Genomic DNA, 15,807 nt, shown 5'->3' on the forward strand with positions numbered 1-15,807 from the left:
GTTGTCAGAACTACAATTTTATGGAGATTTTCCGTCTGTTATAGATGCATGTCCATTTCATGCTAGTTTACTTGCAAACAGAAAAGCACTGTATAACGTGCCTAAGCTGCAGCAACTTGTTTGTGATTGTGTGTTTATATTGTCTTCAGGTTGCTTTATTATTGTAATTAATGCACAATATTATATATAATATATAAATATTATTCTATTTGTTAAATTTACACATCTTACAGTTTAAAAAAAACAGCAAGAGTAACATCAAAGATTGGCAGTGAATTTTGTTTCGGGGAGGTCTTAATGTTCATAATTATCAGCAAAAGTAAGTATCATATTTACTTTTATCATTTGACTATTTTCCATTCCAGTCACCCAATTCAAGTCCTTGAAAATGAATAAAAAAGTATGGATTGTCTGGATGGACCTACAATCAGAGTGTCACACGGGCAGCTTTGGAAACTTTTATACTTAGTGGTTGATGATGATGCGGAAGCATACATACTTATGTGAGTGGTGGCCTTGGTAGCTGGTCCAATAATGTCCCTTATACACTGAATCAGTACACCATACATTATCTGAAGTCGAGTGTGCTGCATTCATATGTACTGCACCAGCATTTCACCACTGAAGGTAGCAGCATTGATGTTTTCCTCTCTGGCTCACATGCACAAGTTTTTTCAACAGCTAAAGTGAGCACTTAAACATACCGAATGTTCTCTGACCATCTGCATAGTTCCTTACCTTGAATGAGGGCTTTGAGGTACACGTGTTTTCCAACAGGCACATGCATGACAGTCCCACGTGGTAATTGCAGTTTGAACACAAAGGTGTTATGGTTCACTTCAGTCTTAGCCACTAAAACACAATCTCGATAGAAGAGAGCTGTTAAAAGGATATGAATGGTGCATTCCATTACTTTTTTTTTCTTGAGCCCCTAAAAAGCGAGCAAATTCCAGGATGTGGAGGAGGTGACTTTGGTTGACTACAAAAGCTACCTTGTACATTAGGTGAACCTTCAAACTTGGAATTCCAATATACACACGTGGACAAAATTGTTGGTACACCTCGGTTAATAAAAGAAAAACCCACAATGGTCACAGAAATAATTTGAATCTGACAAAAGTAATAAGAAATGAAAATTCTATGAAAATTAAACAATGAAAATTGGGCATTGCTTTTGAACCATGGTTTAACAGAATTATTTAAAAAAATAAACTCATGAAACAGGCCTGGACAAAAATGATACCCTTAACTTAATATTTTGTTGCACAACCTTTTGAGGCAATCACTGCAATCAAACCATTTCTGTAACTGTCAATGAGACTTCTGTACCTCTCAGCAGGTATTCTGGTCCACTCCTCATCAGCAGACTGCTCCAGTTGTCTCAGGTTTGAAGGTTCCTTCTCCAGACGCCATGTTTCAGCTCCTTCCACAGATGTTCAATAGGATTTAGATCAGGGCTCATAGAGGCCACTTCACAATAGTCCAATGTTTTCCTGTTAGCCATTCTTGGCTGTTTTTAGCTGTGTGTTTTGGGTCATTATCCTGTTGCAAGACCCATGACCTGCGACTGAGACCAAGCTTTCTGACACTGGGCAGCATAATTCTCTCTAGAATACCTTGACAGTCATGAGATTTCATTGTACCCTGCACAGATTCAAGACACCCTGTGCCAGATGCAGCAAAGCAGCCCCAGAATATAACAGAACCTCCTCCATGTTCCACAGTAGGGACAGTGTTCTTTTCTTCATATGCTTCACTTCTGCGTCTGTGAACATAGAGCTGATGTGCCAAAAAGTTCCAGTTTTGTCTCGTCTGTCCATAGGACATTCTCCCAGAAGCTTTGTGGCTTGTCAACATGCAGTTTGAAAAATTCCAATCTGGCGTTTTTAGGATTTGTTTTCAACAATGGTGTCCTCCTTGGTCGTCTCCCATGAAGTCTACTTTGGCTCAAACAACGACGGATGGTGCGATCTGACACTGATGTACCTTGACCTTGGAGTTCACCTTTAATGTCTTTAGAGCTTGTTCTGGGCTCTTTTGTTACCATTCCTATTATCCGTCTCTTCCATTTGTCATCAATTTTCCTCCTGCTGCCACGTCCAGGGAGGTTGGCTACAGTCCCATGGATCTTAAATTTCTGAATAATATGTGCAACTGTAGTCGCAGGAACATCAAGCTGCTTGGAGATGGTCTTACAGCCTTTACCTTTAACATGCTTGTATAACTTTCTTTCTAATCTCACGAGACAACTCTTTCCTTGGCTTCCTCTGGTCCATGTTAAGTGTGGTACACACCATATCACCAAACAGCACAGTGACTACTGTAACCCTATAAATATGCCGACTGACTGATTACAAGTTTGTAGACACCTGTGATGCTAATTAGAGGACACACCTTGATTGAACATGTCCCTATGGTCACATTATTTTCAGTCTTTTCTAGGGGTACCATCATTTTTGTCCAGGTCTGTTTCATGAGTTTATTTTTTAAAATAATTCTGTTAAACCACAGTTCAAAAGCAATGTCTGATTTTAACTGCTTAATTTTCATAGAATTTTTATTTATTATTACATTTGTCAGATTCAAATTATTTCTGTGACCATTGTCGGTTTTTCTTTCATTAACCGAGGGGCATCAACAATTTTGTCCACGTGTGTATATGTGTATTTACTGCAAATTAAAAATACTGTTGTTTTTTGTACAATTCGCCATTATGGTCTTGCGCCTCTAAATGATTCATTGGTATGACACATGTCACGATTCTCATTTAAAATAATAGGATACAGCGACAGTGGAATGAGTTCTTTGATACTGAATCTCACCTCTGTCTTTTTTGCGTTGAAATGTATTGTGGAATTCCAGGGGCTGACCAAGACTTTCCCATTTTCCTTTTGCCTGCTTGCGCATAGTAATCTGGATTTTTCCCACTGAGTTAGCAGTGTGAACTGTTGACAATGATAGCTAGAGTGAGAACAAGACAATGAACATGAACGCATACTTTGTGGATGTTTAGAAAATCTATTGTCTTACCAGCAACACTTGCCTCAGCTTCACCAGCGAGACCTGAAAGAGCAATATAACGGATTGTACATGCATAAGTATAATATTGTGTACAATGTCTTAACACATTTATGTGTTTATTATGTCTGTACTGTCAGTAACGCGTCTAGCGGCAAACTCCAAAAGCAAATGCAACATTCAAATGAAGTTTGGCAGCCACATTGCAGTAAAACAGCTAAACTCGTCACTCAAATATGTGGAGGCGGGAAATATTACGAAAGAATACAAGGCAATGCAGTTTTATTAAACTGCATTGCCTTGTTTAGTATTCTAAACTACAAACAGAAGTTTTCAAGATTAAAACAGGCACATTGTGAACTAGAAAAGCACTCAGAGAGCCCAGTACTCTGCCAAGGCTGCTCAGTTGATGTATCATTTCCGACGGATGAAATCTTTAATAAAAAATGACCATACGCTGAGCACAGTCATGTGTTACGCATGTGCATGTTATGTATGGATACCGAATTGTGTGTAAATTACTCTTATAAAGGTCTGTTGATCAGTTTATCACTTTTGGCAAGCCTTTGTTTTGCTAGTGTTAAGATAACCGTTCCCTCCATGCTTTTATTTTGAAGGTGTATTTTTAATGTTATGGGCCTTTATTTTGTCACCATTCCAGCGGCACAGGAAGTGTTTATCTAAGAAGCGGTTTCTTGACATGACGAAGACGCTGCCAAAAAGTCCAAAAATTCACATAAAGATGAAAGAAAACGGTTCCACGCTGTTGCTGTCTAGCAAAGGATGTGTATAAACTTAGAAGCAGCTGCAACGGGGACAAGCTCTTACGGTGAAGAAATTAGTGAAGGATAGAAAGGTGAATTTGTATTCAAAATAAGGCTGACGGCTCAACGTAAATAAAGGCTTTGTGAAACATCAGGAGCTTCACCATTGTCTGGCTGGGGTTTGCTACATTGCGTGACCTAAATATGAAGCGGGCGGCAGGAATTGATGGGACTCAAACACCCCACAGTTTAATCATTTGTTCCTTGTATGATTTCCAACTGATAAATCACAGTCAGTTTGTAGTAACATCGCAATCATATGATCGTCAGCAAGTAACTGACACAGTGTTCACGTCATGGTTACAGCGACGCCATGCCGGCAGCTATATCTCACAATGGGGAATGTAACAAAGCTGTAGATCCAGACTATAAGCTGCATCGCTGCCAAAATCTAATCACTTGGTCCTTGTGTCATTTCTGGCCTTCCCTGACAATTTCATCCAAAGCCATTTGTCCATTTTTGAGTAATGTTTCACACAGACAGACAGATAGACGGATTCACAGGCAAATGTACGCCGATCGTCACATAACTCCGCCGTCCCTTGGTGGACAAATGAAAACCATCAGTTGTGTTTCTGCAAGACTAATATAGTGGATTACATCACATTGCATGTAGGGCTGCAGATTTTCAAAATAGAAACACACATTTGAGTCTGGCACCTACGATATCATATTTGTTAGGACCAGAGTTAGAGCTCATACAAAATAAGAATGTCATTATTATTGTGCAGCCTTCTTCAGGTGGCTTTGGGAATTACAATGTGCAGTGATAGCCAAGAGTCTGCATGATTTCATTCAAGGATTTTGCTTTGATTTATTTATTTTCTTGTTGTCAATTAGTGAGATTTCCACGAGTCTATGTGCTTTCATTGTGTTTTTAGGCCTGAACATTCTCTTACCAACATTACCACTCAGCGTGTCAATACATAAGTATATGGGCGTGTTAGCATACTATGCGCAGCAGCCTCTGCAGTTTTTCTCATGGTCACAATGTCAGCAAGAGACAGGCGCAAGGTAAACCAACAGACACATAACCAACAATATGGGAAGCTTTTCAGAGGCACAGAAAATATTGCAAAAACTGACACTAAAGGCCACTGAAGGCAACTAGATGGAGCGAGTGACTAACACAATATTGCCTGATTTAAATACTAGTGTACATTTATATACATCATGCATCACTGTTTTTTGTGATGTTAATATGGTGTTATATTTTATAGAAACATTAGTTTTTTTTGTGTTTGCTGCAAAATTGCATTACATAACAGTATTGTCTTTTTAATTACTTGATTGCTCAATTCCAATTCTTTTGAATCAAAGAACTGATATTGAAAATATATTAATTTACTAGCTTTTGTTGTTTTTTTTTTTGGAATATTTGTAGAATTTCATTGGTACAGACTACCACATTTTCAGTATTGTGACATTCCTGCCTTTCACTGAAGACACAACAATAAAATGTAGAGAGCCATCTTGCTACTCACATAAATGTATTATGTAAGACATTTTGCCCAGCAGTACTTCCACTTGTAGAACACGTGCCTCAAGGTCAACAGTAGTACAGCCTGAGCTGGGGATCTGACAAAAGAAATTATATGCATAAATATGTTTTCTTCAACCTTTGATTCAGCTAGTTTGTAACTTCACCCTAAGGGTTAGTGGTGTAGCTATTAAAGGCATTAAAGCTTTAAATGTTTAATGAATAGACAGAGAATCGCATCCCAACCACTATCCTGTCAACCCTCACAACAGTGACAAGGACACATTTAAACTCAATAAGGGTCAGGATTTCAGCTCAATAAGTTATTAGAATCAGCAACTGGGAATTTCCAGCAGGGGGAGAGTGGGGAGTCCAGTGGCCACTGCAGCTTACTTTATTTTGGATAAATATATTCATTCATTTAAGAGGTACAATAAATCATAATAAATAGTCCTCCAGTTTTACAAACATTATGAGGTCTTTGAGACATAGTGACTTCAACTTCAGGAGTATTATTCTACATGCTAAAAGAATCCAAAGACAACGCTGTTTTGTTTTTATCTCCTAATCAAACCAGCTCACTGGCTGTGCTTTATCAACCTAAGACTGTTACTTAGGTTACTATACATGATACTTACTATACATGATATGCTCATGTACAAACTGCTTGCATCTTACCAACTATATATGCAGTTTATTTGATGCCGGAGACTTACACCATAACAGTAAACTTGTGAATCAGTTTCAGTGTTGGCTTGTTCTGTATATCCCCAGTCACTTTGTATGTATCATCTATGTTTCTTATACCATGCATGTATGCCAATGTGTGTTATGTGTTTCCTTGTCCCCACCACGCTCTTCTCCCGTCCCTCCCCCATCCCTTCCCCCACCCTATCTACCTCTTCTGAATTTGTACCTCTCAACCCGGCCGGCCAGTGGCAGATACTATATGAGCCAGGTTCTGCTCAAGGTTTCTTCCTGTGAAAAGGGAATTTTTTCTTGCCACTGTCGCCTTAGGGCTTGCTCTGGGGGTTCAGGCCATTTGGGTTCTGTAAAATGTCTTGAGACAATCTGAATTGTAATTGCTGCTATATAAATAAAATTGAATTGAATTGACTGTGCTAAAGTTGTTGATTAGGAGCATCCAAAAACATTAGCAGTCTCACCCTCATTGCCATCACCTCCAGTATTTGATCGTCTAGAAAAACTATTTAAGGTCTTTTGGCTTTTACGTTTAACTGTCTTTAACTTTTTCCATAAATGTCACAAAATTGAACTATCTGTGTTACTGTCTGTTTAACTAACTAGCTAATGTTGCCTCACATGTCAAGTTTCCAACACTTAAGGTAAGCACCAAGTGCTTATTTAATTGAACACACGATGAGGGAACACGGACATATTTTCCATTTTACAAAAAGACATATCATTGTTTCCAACTGAGCCCCTTCACCGTAAATGTACTTTAAAGAAATCCTTATATAAAACATTACAAAAAAGGTCCGAATGCTGAGGCCCAGCAAGGGGGTCAACTTAAGCCTGGGGAGCTGCCACGCTTGCAATTGCAAAACTAGCAGAAACCCTGTCGTAAAGCCTGTTTTGTGACTTATCCTGCATATAGATGCAGGTATGTAGGACATGAGAAGTGTGATTTCTGGGTTTTGTTGTCATTCTTGGTCTCTGTCATGCATAGATGCGCATATGCAGGATTACCTTTCTTTTAGTATAAATGACCAGATGAACAGTCACATCAGTTTGGAACCAGTCGTACCTACACCAACAGCAGACAGGAGATAATTTCATTTTACAAGATTTTTAAATGTTGATGTATGTATTTGATTTGTTTCTGAATATACTGTCTTTACCGGGGGCGAGAGTCTTTGTCTGGCGGAGCCACTGAAGTAGATGGAACAAGGCCAGTTGGTGGTGGAGGGATGATAGCTGAAGTGAAGAACAGCAAAAAAATTACTATAACTAATCATTTGTTCAACATTGAGTTTAGACTGCCAATACACTTACTGTATAAAATATGAAGGCAACAGTGGATTTTTCACCAACTTGCAAAGGCTGCAAATTAATTTAACTAATTTCTAGGCAACCATTGGTTTTACTCATTTCAATACTTTATGAAAATCACCTCGCAGTGGATTATAATGTACTTGAGATATGAAATCCTACACAACATTTTTTTGTGCTCATTGTCATGCCAAAATTCTTAAGCAATCCAGTTTTTGTAAGCAGTGACTGTTTTGAAATCTTTTTCCTGCAGTTTTGTTCATGCCTAAGAAACTCTGACATAATTTCTCTTATAAATCTTTCATTTGCCATTTTAGTTGCAAACTTTTCATTTAGGCACCTCAGAGCAGGAAATCAACATACCAAAATTCTCATAATGGCACATGGTGGATCTTTCTTTCAGGATTAGGAAAAGCATTATTATAAATTATTAACTTTGTTCATATAAGAATCAGCTCCTGCTTCCGATAACAGTTCAGGAAAACTTCAGTAAGCTGAAGCTACTATTTTTGGATATATAGGTACATTTGTTACCTGCAAGTGTCAGAAAAAAGCAATACATCATCATAATGTCTACTCTGAGTCATTTTGCTCTTTCTGATAGTAAGAGTACAAAGACTCATCCATCCACCCATTTTCTACACACCGCTTTATCCTATGCAGAGACAACAGTAAAAAAGTGCAAAGACTAATTTAAAATAAACAAAAACAAACAAAAACACTCCTTTCTGGCTGTATATATTTATATGTGTTTTTATGTTTTGGTAGGCATCCAAGAAATGAATGTAAGTCAGTGTGATAAAGTGATGAAAACAAAGCTATGTATGTGCATACCTTTAAGAGCTGTGCTGCCCTTAGCTGCCATTCTGCCCACCAGGCACTCTTTCAACATGGATTCATAGTTCACCCAGCGATGGACCTGCTCACAAACACACATCACCACAGCAGTTTAAGAAAAGTCATTAAGCCACTCATTCCCACATTACAAAGCTTACAAAACTACATCAACCTTTGCAGTCCTCTCAGTGTTCAGGCTTGTTTTTACTCTAGCTGAGCCTTTTCAGGACATGTTTTGTACACTGCTTGGGCAGGCATCCCTTAAGTTTGCCCCCACTGAGCTACAATCAATCAATCAATCTTTATTGGTCATTGCACACTTTCATATACAACGAAATTTCATTTGAGCTGCCCTGCCAATGACAGCTCCGGCTGCTGCGCAGTGCTGCGCGCACCTTTCTTGAGGAAAAAAAGAAAAAGGACATGTTGGGATCTGGGTAGGGATTGCAGAGGGTAAAAGAAAAAAAAAAGGCTCATTGTACCAAATGAAACCGCCAATGTTGGGAAATTCAATTTGAGAAGGAACCTAAAAAAAAAAAAAAACAAGCTGCAACTTCTTAGTCAGGTATGAATAACACATTGTATTTGTTGAAAATGCCCCAGGTTAACACTAAACTCTACTGTGGCTTTAAAAAAAACTATTCACTCCCACTTGGAAATTTTCCATATTCATTGCTTAACAACATTGAAAATTGTCCATTTAATTAGGCTTTTTGGACAAAAATTTACAAATAAAGACTGTTATATGTCAAAGTGAAAATAGATTTCTACGATACAATGGTCACGATTAAAAACATAAAACATAAAATAAGCGATTACATAAATATTTACCTCCTTGCTGTGGCTCATCTAATTCAACACAGGTGCAGCCAGTTGATGGTACAATTCAAACAATTAGTAAAATGAAGATCTAGTGGCTGTATAAAGACACCTGTATCTGGAAGGTCCAGTCACTGGTAAATCAGTATTACTGGCTGTAACTACACCAGCAAAGCAAAAGAACGCTCCAAGTAACTTTGTGAAAAGGTTATCGAAAAGCATAAGTCATGGGATGAATACGAGAAAATATCCAAGTCACTGAATAAACATTGGAGCACAGTTACATTCATCAGTAAGAAATGGTCAAGATATGGCACGTGTAAATCTGTCGTGTGCAAGCTGTCTTCTAAAACACAGTGAGCAAACAGGAAAGAGACAAGTGAGGGATACCACCAAGACACCCATGAATCCCTGAGGGAGTAACAAGCTTCAGTGGCTGAGATGGAAGAGACCGTTTATAAACCCCTTTTAAACCAACAATTCAGTTTACCTTCAGTTTACCCAACAATTCAGTTTACCTTGCCAATTTACCTTGCCAACATGTTTCGACAGCATCTGCCGTCTTCTTCAGAGCGTCATCTGACGTGTGATGACGTGTCCTTTTATATCACGTGGCTGATCCGACAGATCTGTCAGAATCTCTCAGCTCAGCCATGCCCCCCTGCCGTCCGGTGGTCTCTGGAGGATGGAATCCCAGGTATGCGAGAGGGTGTAGGCGCCCTCGTCCCGGTTCATGGAGGAGGTCCTCCTTAATCCATCGTTTGTGTTTATTTGTCTCGGATGTTAAAATCCTCCCCCTGTCCCAGTCCATGATGTGGTTGTTTCTCTTGCAGTGATCCGTGATGGCTGATTTTTTGTTTTCTTGATTTGTTTTTTTTTCTTTTTGTGTTCTTGTGAGTCATCCAGTTGTTTCCTTTTCGCATTCTGTCTGGTGTTCCCTTCTCCTTGTGTTGAATGGTCTGCCTGTTTCTCCAATGGATGTTTTTTCGCATGATTTGTGCGGAATTTCATATATGATATTGCATTTATTGTCCGGTTCTATTGTGTCTTTGGGATGGACTAATAGCTGCCGGAGTTTTGTATGTGGTTTTACTGCTGTGTTGATGTTGTGTTTTTTCATTATGCATTGTATGGGTTCTGTTATTCCATGGGTATATGGAATGGTGATTATGTCTTTATTTTTAATGTCTGGTTTTTGTGTGTGTTTTGTTTGTGTTTCCTTTTGTTTTTTCTCTTTGTTTTTGGCTTGTTTTCCTTTGTATAAACAAATACAAAGGTATTGGCAGTGTGTGAGTGCGTTCTTGATGTGTTTTTCCTCCTCCTGTCTGTCTTTATTGTTGGTTATGATACTGGTCCGTTCGTATAGTGTTCTATCTACTGATAATTTGTGTACTGTGGGGTGTTCTGATGTCCAGAGGAGGTACTGGTCCGTGTGTGTGGGTTTCCTGTAAACTGGATCTTCATGCTGCTGTCTTCTTTGTGGTGTATGTTCATGTCCAAAAAAGAAATGGTCCGGTTTATTTCCTCTTCGTGTGTGAATTGTATGTTTCCCGTGTCGGCCATATTGTTCAGATGGTCAGTGAGTTCTTGTGTGTGTGCAGATTTTATTATTTCCAGGACGTCATCGACGTATCATTTCCAGAGTGTGGGTCTGCAGTGTGTGGGTGCTGTGTGGATGGCTTTTGTTTCCAGGTCCTCCATGAAAAAGTTGCTCATTATGGCTGAAAGTGGATCTCCCATTGCAAAACCTTGTTTCTGACTGTAAATTATTCCTTTAAACTGAAAATAGGTGGCTGTGGCAACGAACCAGAGTAATGTGAATTATCACATTACTCTGCAAAGTTTGTACATTTTTTTCAGTGTCCTGTCCTTCATGAGTCGTTCTTGTACAACGTGTAATGTGACGTCAACGGGGGTTTTTGTGAATAATGAAACTACGTCATGTGATATGAATATCTCGTCTTTTTGTATTGTAATATTGTTGAGTTCTTGTGCCAGTTGTTTTGAGTTCTTTCAATGATGTTGTGATGTACCAAGGAGGGGTTTGATGATTTCTACCAAAGCTTTTGAAAGGTTGTAGGTGACTGGTTCGATGCTGTCTGCTATGGGGTGCAGTGGTGTGTCTTTTTTTATGTATTTTTGGTGTTCCGTATATGGCTGTGGGTATGAGATGGTTATATGCTTCCTGTGTTATCTTACTGGTTTCTAGTAGGGGTTTTAACAGAGTTTTAGTGTCCTTTTCTTTTGTTCTGTGGGATCCTTTTTGAGTATTTCATATGTGTTCCTGTCTTCTCGCATGTTCGTTAGCTGTTGTTCGTATGTGTCCGTGTCCATGATGACTGTTGTTCGTCCTTTATCGGCCGGTAGGATAGTGATGGTCTTGTCCTGTTTAAGTTATTTTATTGCTTTTGCTTCTTGCTTTGTGATGTTGCTGTGCGGAAGTTTTACCGATTTTAATATGCCTGCTATTGCGTTTCGGAGTTCCGATTTATGTCCTCGTCCTGTAGTTTCTGACAAGCTAATTGTGCTGCTAGTATGAATTCTGCGTGTGGTATTGTAGTGGGTGTGATGGCGAAATTGAGACCTCTGGTTAAAACAGTTTGTTCTGGTCCCGTGAGTGTGCGTTGTGATAAGTTTCATACCCATTTATTATTAAATTTTGTGTGCGCTTGTTTGTTTTTTCTTTCTCTTAGTTTGTTCAATTTTTGGATGTGGCGATTTTTCGTTGTAATTAATTCTTCTTTGGGTGTGCGTTTTAAATGTAAACTTATCTTTTTGTGTATGTCTGGCTACAAAGAGAGGTGTTATTTGAGTTTGTTTGAATCCTCTTGTGTGTGTTGATTTTTTCCAGTTTGTTTGTCGTCGTCCTTATCCTCTCTCTGATGAGGGCCTTCTTTGCTTTGTTGATGATGTTTTCTGCATTCTTTGTTGGGATGGGGTTCCTGATGTTGAGGCTTTTAGGTGTTATGTCCTCATCTCTGCATCTTAGGTTGAATATAAGATGGTTCCTGTAGCGTGCTCTCTTCTTTTCCAGTTTTTCCAAACGGCGGAATATTACAACACATTCTTTTTCCAGTCTTCCTCGTAACAGATTATGTTCATTTTGTCGTTTATTATTATAGGATAGCTTTACTTTTAAACCGACAATTCAGTAAGAAAGGATGGTTTTACCTTGCCGACATGTTTCGACAGCATCTGCCGTCTTCTTCAGAGCGTCATCCGACGTGTGATGACATGTCCTTTTATATCACGTGGCCAATCTCACAGATCTGTCACAATCTGTCAGATCGGCCACGCCCCCCGGCAGCATTAAGAGCACAGTTTACAGGAAACCCACACACACGGACCGGTACCTCCTCTGGATATCAGAACAACCCCACAGTACACGAACTATCAATAGTTAGAACACTATACGAACAGACCAGTATCATAACCGATGATAAAGACAGACAGGAGGAGGAAAAACACATCAAGAACGCACTCACACACTGCCAATACCTTTGTATTTGTTTATACAAAGGAAAACAACAAGCCATAAACAAAGAGAAAAAACAAAAGGAAACAAAAACAAAACACACACAAAAACCAGACATTAAAAATAAAGACATAATCACCATTCCATAAATCCGTGGAATAACAGAACCCATACAACGCATAATGAAAAAACACAACATCAACACAGCAGTAAAACCACATACAAAACTCCGGCAGCTATTAGTCCATCCCAAAGACAAAATAGAACCGGACAATAAATGCAATATCATATATGAAATTCCATGCAAATCATGCGAAAAAAAACATCCAGTGGAGAAAGGAGGATTTTAACCGGAGAAAATAAACACAAACGATGGATTAAGGAGGCCATTGAAGTCAGGAAACTAGCAAGCTCCTCCATGAACCGGGACGAGGGGGCCTACACCCTCTCGCATACCTGGGATTCCATTCTCCAGAGACCAACGGATGACAGGGGCGTATGGCCGATCTGAGAGATTCTGACAGATCTGTCAGATCGGCCACGTGATATAAAAGGACACGTCATCACACGTCGGATGACGCTCTGAAGAAAACGGCAGATGCTGTCGAAACATGTTGGCAAGGTAAAACCATCCTTTCTTACTGAATTGTCAGTTTAAAAGTAAAGCTATCCTATAATAATAAGTGACAAAATGAACATCATCCAACTGTTTATAGACCAATTGAGGACCAGGTTTACCAACAGTCAAAGCTTTATCGGGGTGTGGCAAACAGAAAGCCACTGAAAGCAGCTTGTATTAAATCTCAAACCCGAGTTCACCCAAAGGCATGTGGAAGGCTTTGAGGTAAATTCGATAAAGGTTCTTTGATATGATGACACAATAATTGAGCTTTTAGGCCATCAGAGCAAATGCTATGTTTAGTGGACACCAAACACTTCACATAATGATGTGAAGCAAGTACCACCCAATCATCCCCATCATGAAGCATGATGGTGGCAGCAGCATGAATTGAGGATGTTTCTTTAGCAGCACACCCTGGAAGGCATGTAAAGGTAAGGGGTAAAATTAATGCAGCAGTGCAGGGAGATCCTGGAGGACAACCCGATGCAGTTTGCAAGAGAACTGCAATCTGGGAAATTTGTTTTCCTGGAAGACAATGATCTAAAGCATACAGTCAAGCCGACATAGAAATGGTTTAAACTAGGGCTGGATTTAAAAAATCGATTAATCGATTTTGAATCGATTCTGCTTTTAATAGCCCGATATCGATTATTAAAACCCTTGAATCGATCTATTGAATACGTCTTTTTCCCCATAGTGTCATGTGACACGAGATCTCGCGCGCGAGTAGCGTCCGTGGAGGCACTGAAGGCACCAACAAAAAACTTGAAAGCAGATGTCTGGAAACATTTTGGATTTAAAAACCACAAAGACGGCAATGAACTGGAAAAGAGCAAAGCCGTATGCAAGATTTGCAGAGTGGAGGTGAAGTATTGCAGAAACACAATGAATCTTCAAAACCATTTAACAAGGCACCACCCAGAAACTCAAACGGCCCCGAAACAAATGCAGCTTGACAAGGCATTTGAAGTTAAGTTACCAGCAAACTCTCTGCGAGCGCAGAAAATAACAAAGGCTGTCGCTACATATATCTGTAAGAGCATTCAACCATACTGCGCAGTCGAAAACGACGGTTTCCGCTGCCTTATGAAGACACTGGAGCCACGCTACGTCATACCCACACGCAAACAGTTCAGTGAAGTTACAATTCCAAACATGTACGCAGATGTGAAAAATGACATTGTAACATCACTTAAATCAGCAGAGAGAGTCGCCCTTACCTGTGACTGTTGGACATCCAGAGCAACAGAATCATACTTAACCATTACTGCTCACTACATCGACAATGAGTGGAATCTAATGTGGCACGTCCTACAGACTAGAGCAGTTGAAACCAGCCACACCACGAGTAATTTACGTGACCTTTTGTGTGAAGCAATTACTGAATGGGAGCTGACAAACAAAGAAGCAGCCATTGTAACGGACAATGCTGCGAATACTGTCCGTGCGGTGGAAATGATGGACCTGTTGCACGTTGGCTGTTTCGCACACATACTTAATTTAGCTTCACAAGTAGCGCTCAAAGTCCCAGCTTTGGCGCACCTGCTCGGTAGAGCTCGGCGCATCGCATCTTTTTTTCATCGTAGCACTGTAGTGCAAGCCACAAGCTTAAAAAGAAGCAAAAGTTACTGGGCCTGCCTCTACATAAGCTGGTGATTGATGTGGTCACTCGCTGGAACAGCGCGTTGGAAATGCTGGACCATATTCTGGAGCAGCAACCAGCCATCTCAGCAGCTCTGCTGTCACCTGAAGTACGCAGGAACGAAAAAGATCCCTGCACCCTGACGGAGGCTGACGTAACAGTTGCTGAAGATGTGGTGAAAGCTCTGCAGCCACTGAAAGCAGCCACACTGGTTATGTCTGAGGAAAAGTCGCCAACTCTATCAGTTATTGCACCTCTGCATGCACACCTCCTGGACCAGATGACCTGCACCCCCAGTGACTCCACAGTGATAAAAGAACTCAAGACTGCTGCATATGACAACTTAAATTCAAGGTATGCCGAGGTGTCTTTCTTTCTGTGTATATATGTATGTATGTAATGTAATTATACATTAATATATTAACAATATCCATGCCATTATGAATGTAATTTAAATATGTGTAATCTCTTTAAAATATGCAGCCCCGAAGGACAAGTTGTATTTATCGTCAGCATTAGATCCTCGCTTCAAGGCCCTCCCTTTCTTGTCCGATGTTGCCCGAGACCACACATTCAACAGGCTGAAGGCTGAAGCTGCCGTTGGGGAGAAAGTGGAGGCAGAGGCATCGAATGTAAGTTACATGACAAGTACAGACCTTGGTATACATTACACCTGAGTACTGACAGTTCTTGTACACAGCAGTATTTTATTTTAGATTAAAAAGCCTATTTTTTTGTACTGGCAATAATTTTTAGCAGTTGACTTCCACAGTGAGTGCCTAATGGATTTTACAATCAAGTTAATTCCTGGATGTTTTATCTTTGAACAGGAAAAATCTGCTGTCGATACAGCTGAGGAAAATGCTCCTGTACAGCAGAGTGACAGTTCTCTTGAGCCTATTGAGGAGGAGCCTTGCCCGCAAAAGAAGCAGAAAAAATCTTCTGCACTGATGTTTCTTCTTGGATCAGTTTACAAGCAAAATGACGCTGCATCACTCAAAACTCTCACTGACAAGGCACAGGAAGAAGTGAATAGATACAAGGAAGAAACACACATTCCATTTTCTGAAAATCCAT

The 15,807-nt window shown here is 39.8% G+C and overlaps 1 protein-coding gene across 3 annotated transcripts in view; it reads right to left on the bottom strand.

The window, feature by feature from the left end:
- Positions 1 to 15,807, bottom strand: part of LOC111576353 (cytochrome b5 reductase 4) — a 44,129-nt gene that overhangs the window by 23,189 nt on the left and 5,133 nt on the right. The window contains exons 4-10 of one of the 3 annotated variants that reach the window (XM_055013611.1): positions 8,170 to 8,254; positions 7,185 to 7,260; positions 7,033 to 7,090; positions 5,327 to 5,420; positions 3,031 to 3,063; positions 2,823 to 2,945; positions 739 to 852 (exon numbers count right to left, since the gene is read on the bottom strand). In XM_055013611.1, the coding sequence (XP_054869586.1) occupies positions 739 to 852; positions 2,823 to 2,945; positions 3,031 to 3,063; positions 5,327 to 5,420; positions 7,033 to 7,090; positions 7,185 to 7,260; positions 8,170 to 8,254 (583 nt within the window). Of the gene's footprint in view, positions 1 to 738; positions 880 to 2,822; positions 2,946 to 3,030; positions 3,064 to 5,326; positions 5,421 to 7,032; positions 7,091 to 7,184; positions 7,261 to 8,169; positions 8,255 to 15,807 lie in introns of all 3 variants that reach the window. The other 2 variants (XM_055013610.1, XM_055013612.1) reach the window with 2 other exon arrangements.

The sequence above is a fragment of the Amphiprion ocellaris genome, chromosome 9 (genome assembly GCF_022539595.1).
Source record: "Amphiprion ocellaris isolate individual 3 ecotype Okinawa chromosome 9, ASM2253959v1, whole genome shotgun sequence".
Taxonomy (NCBI): Eukaryota; Metazoa; Chordata; class Actinopteri; family Pomacentridae; genus Amphiprion; species Amphiprion ocellaris.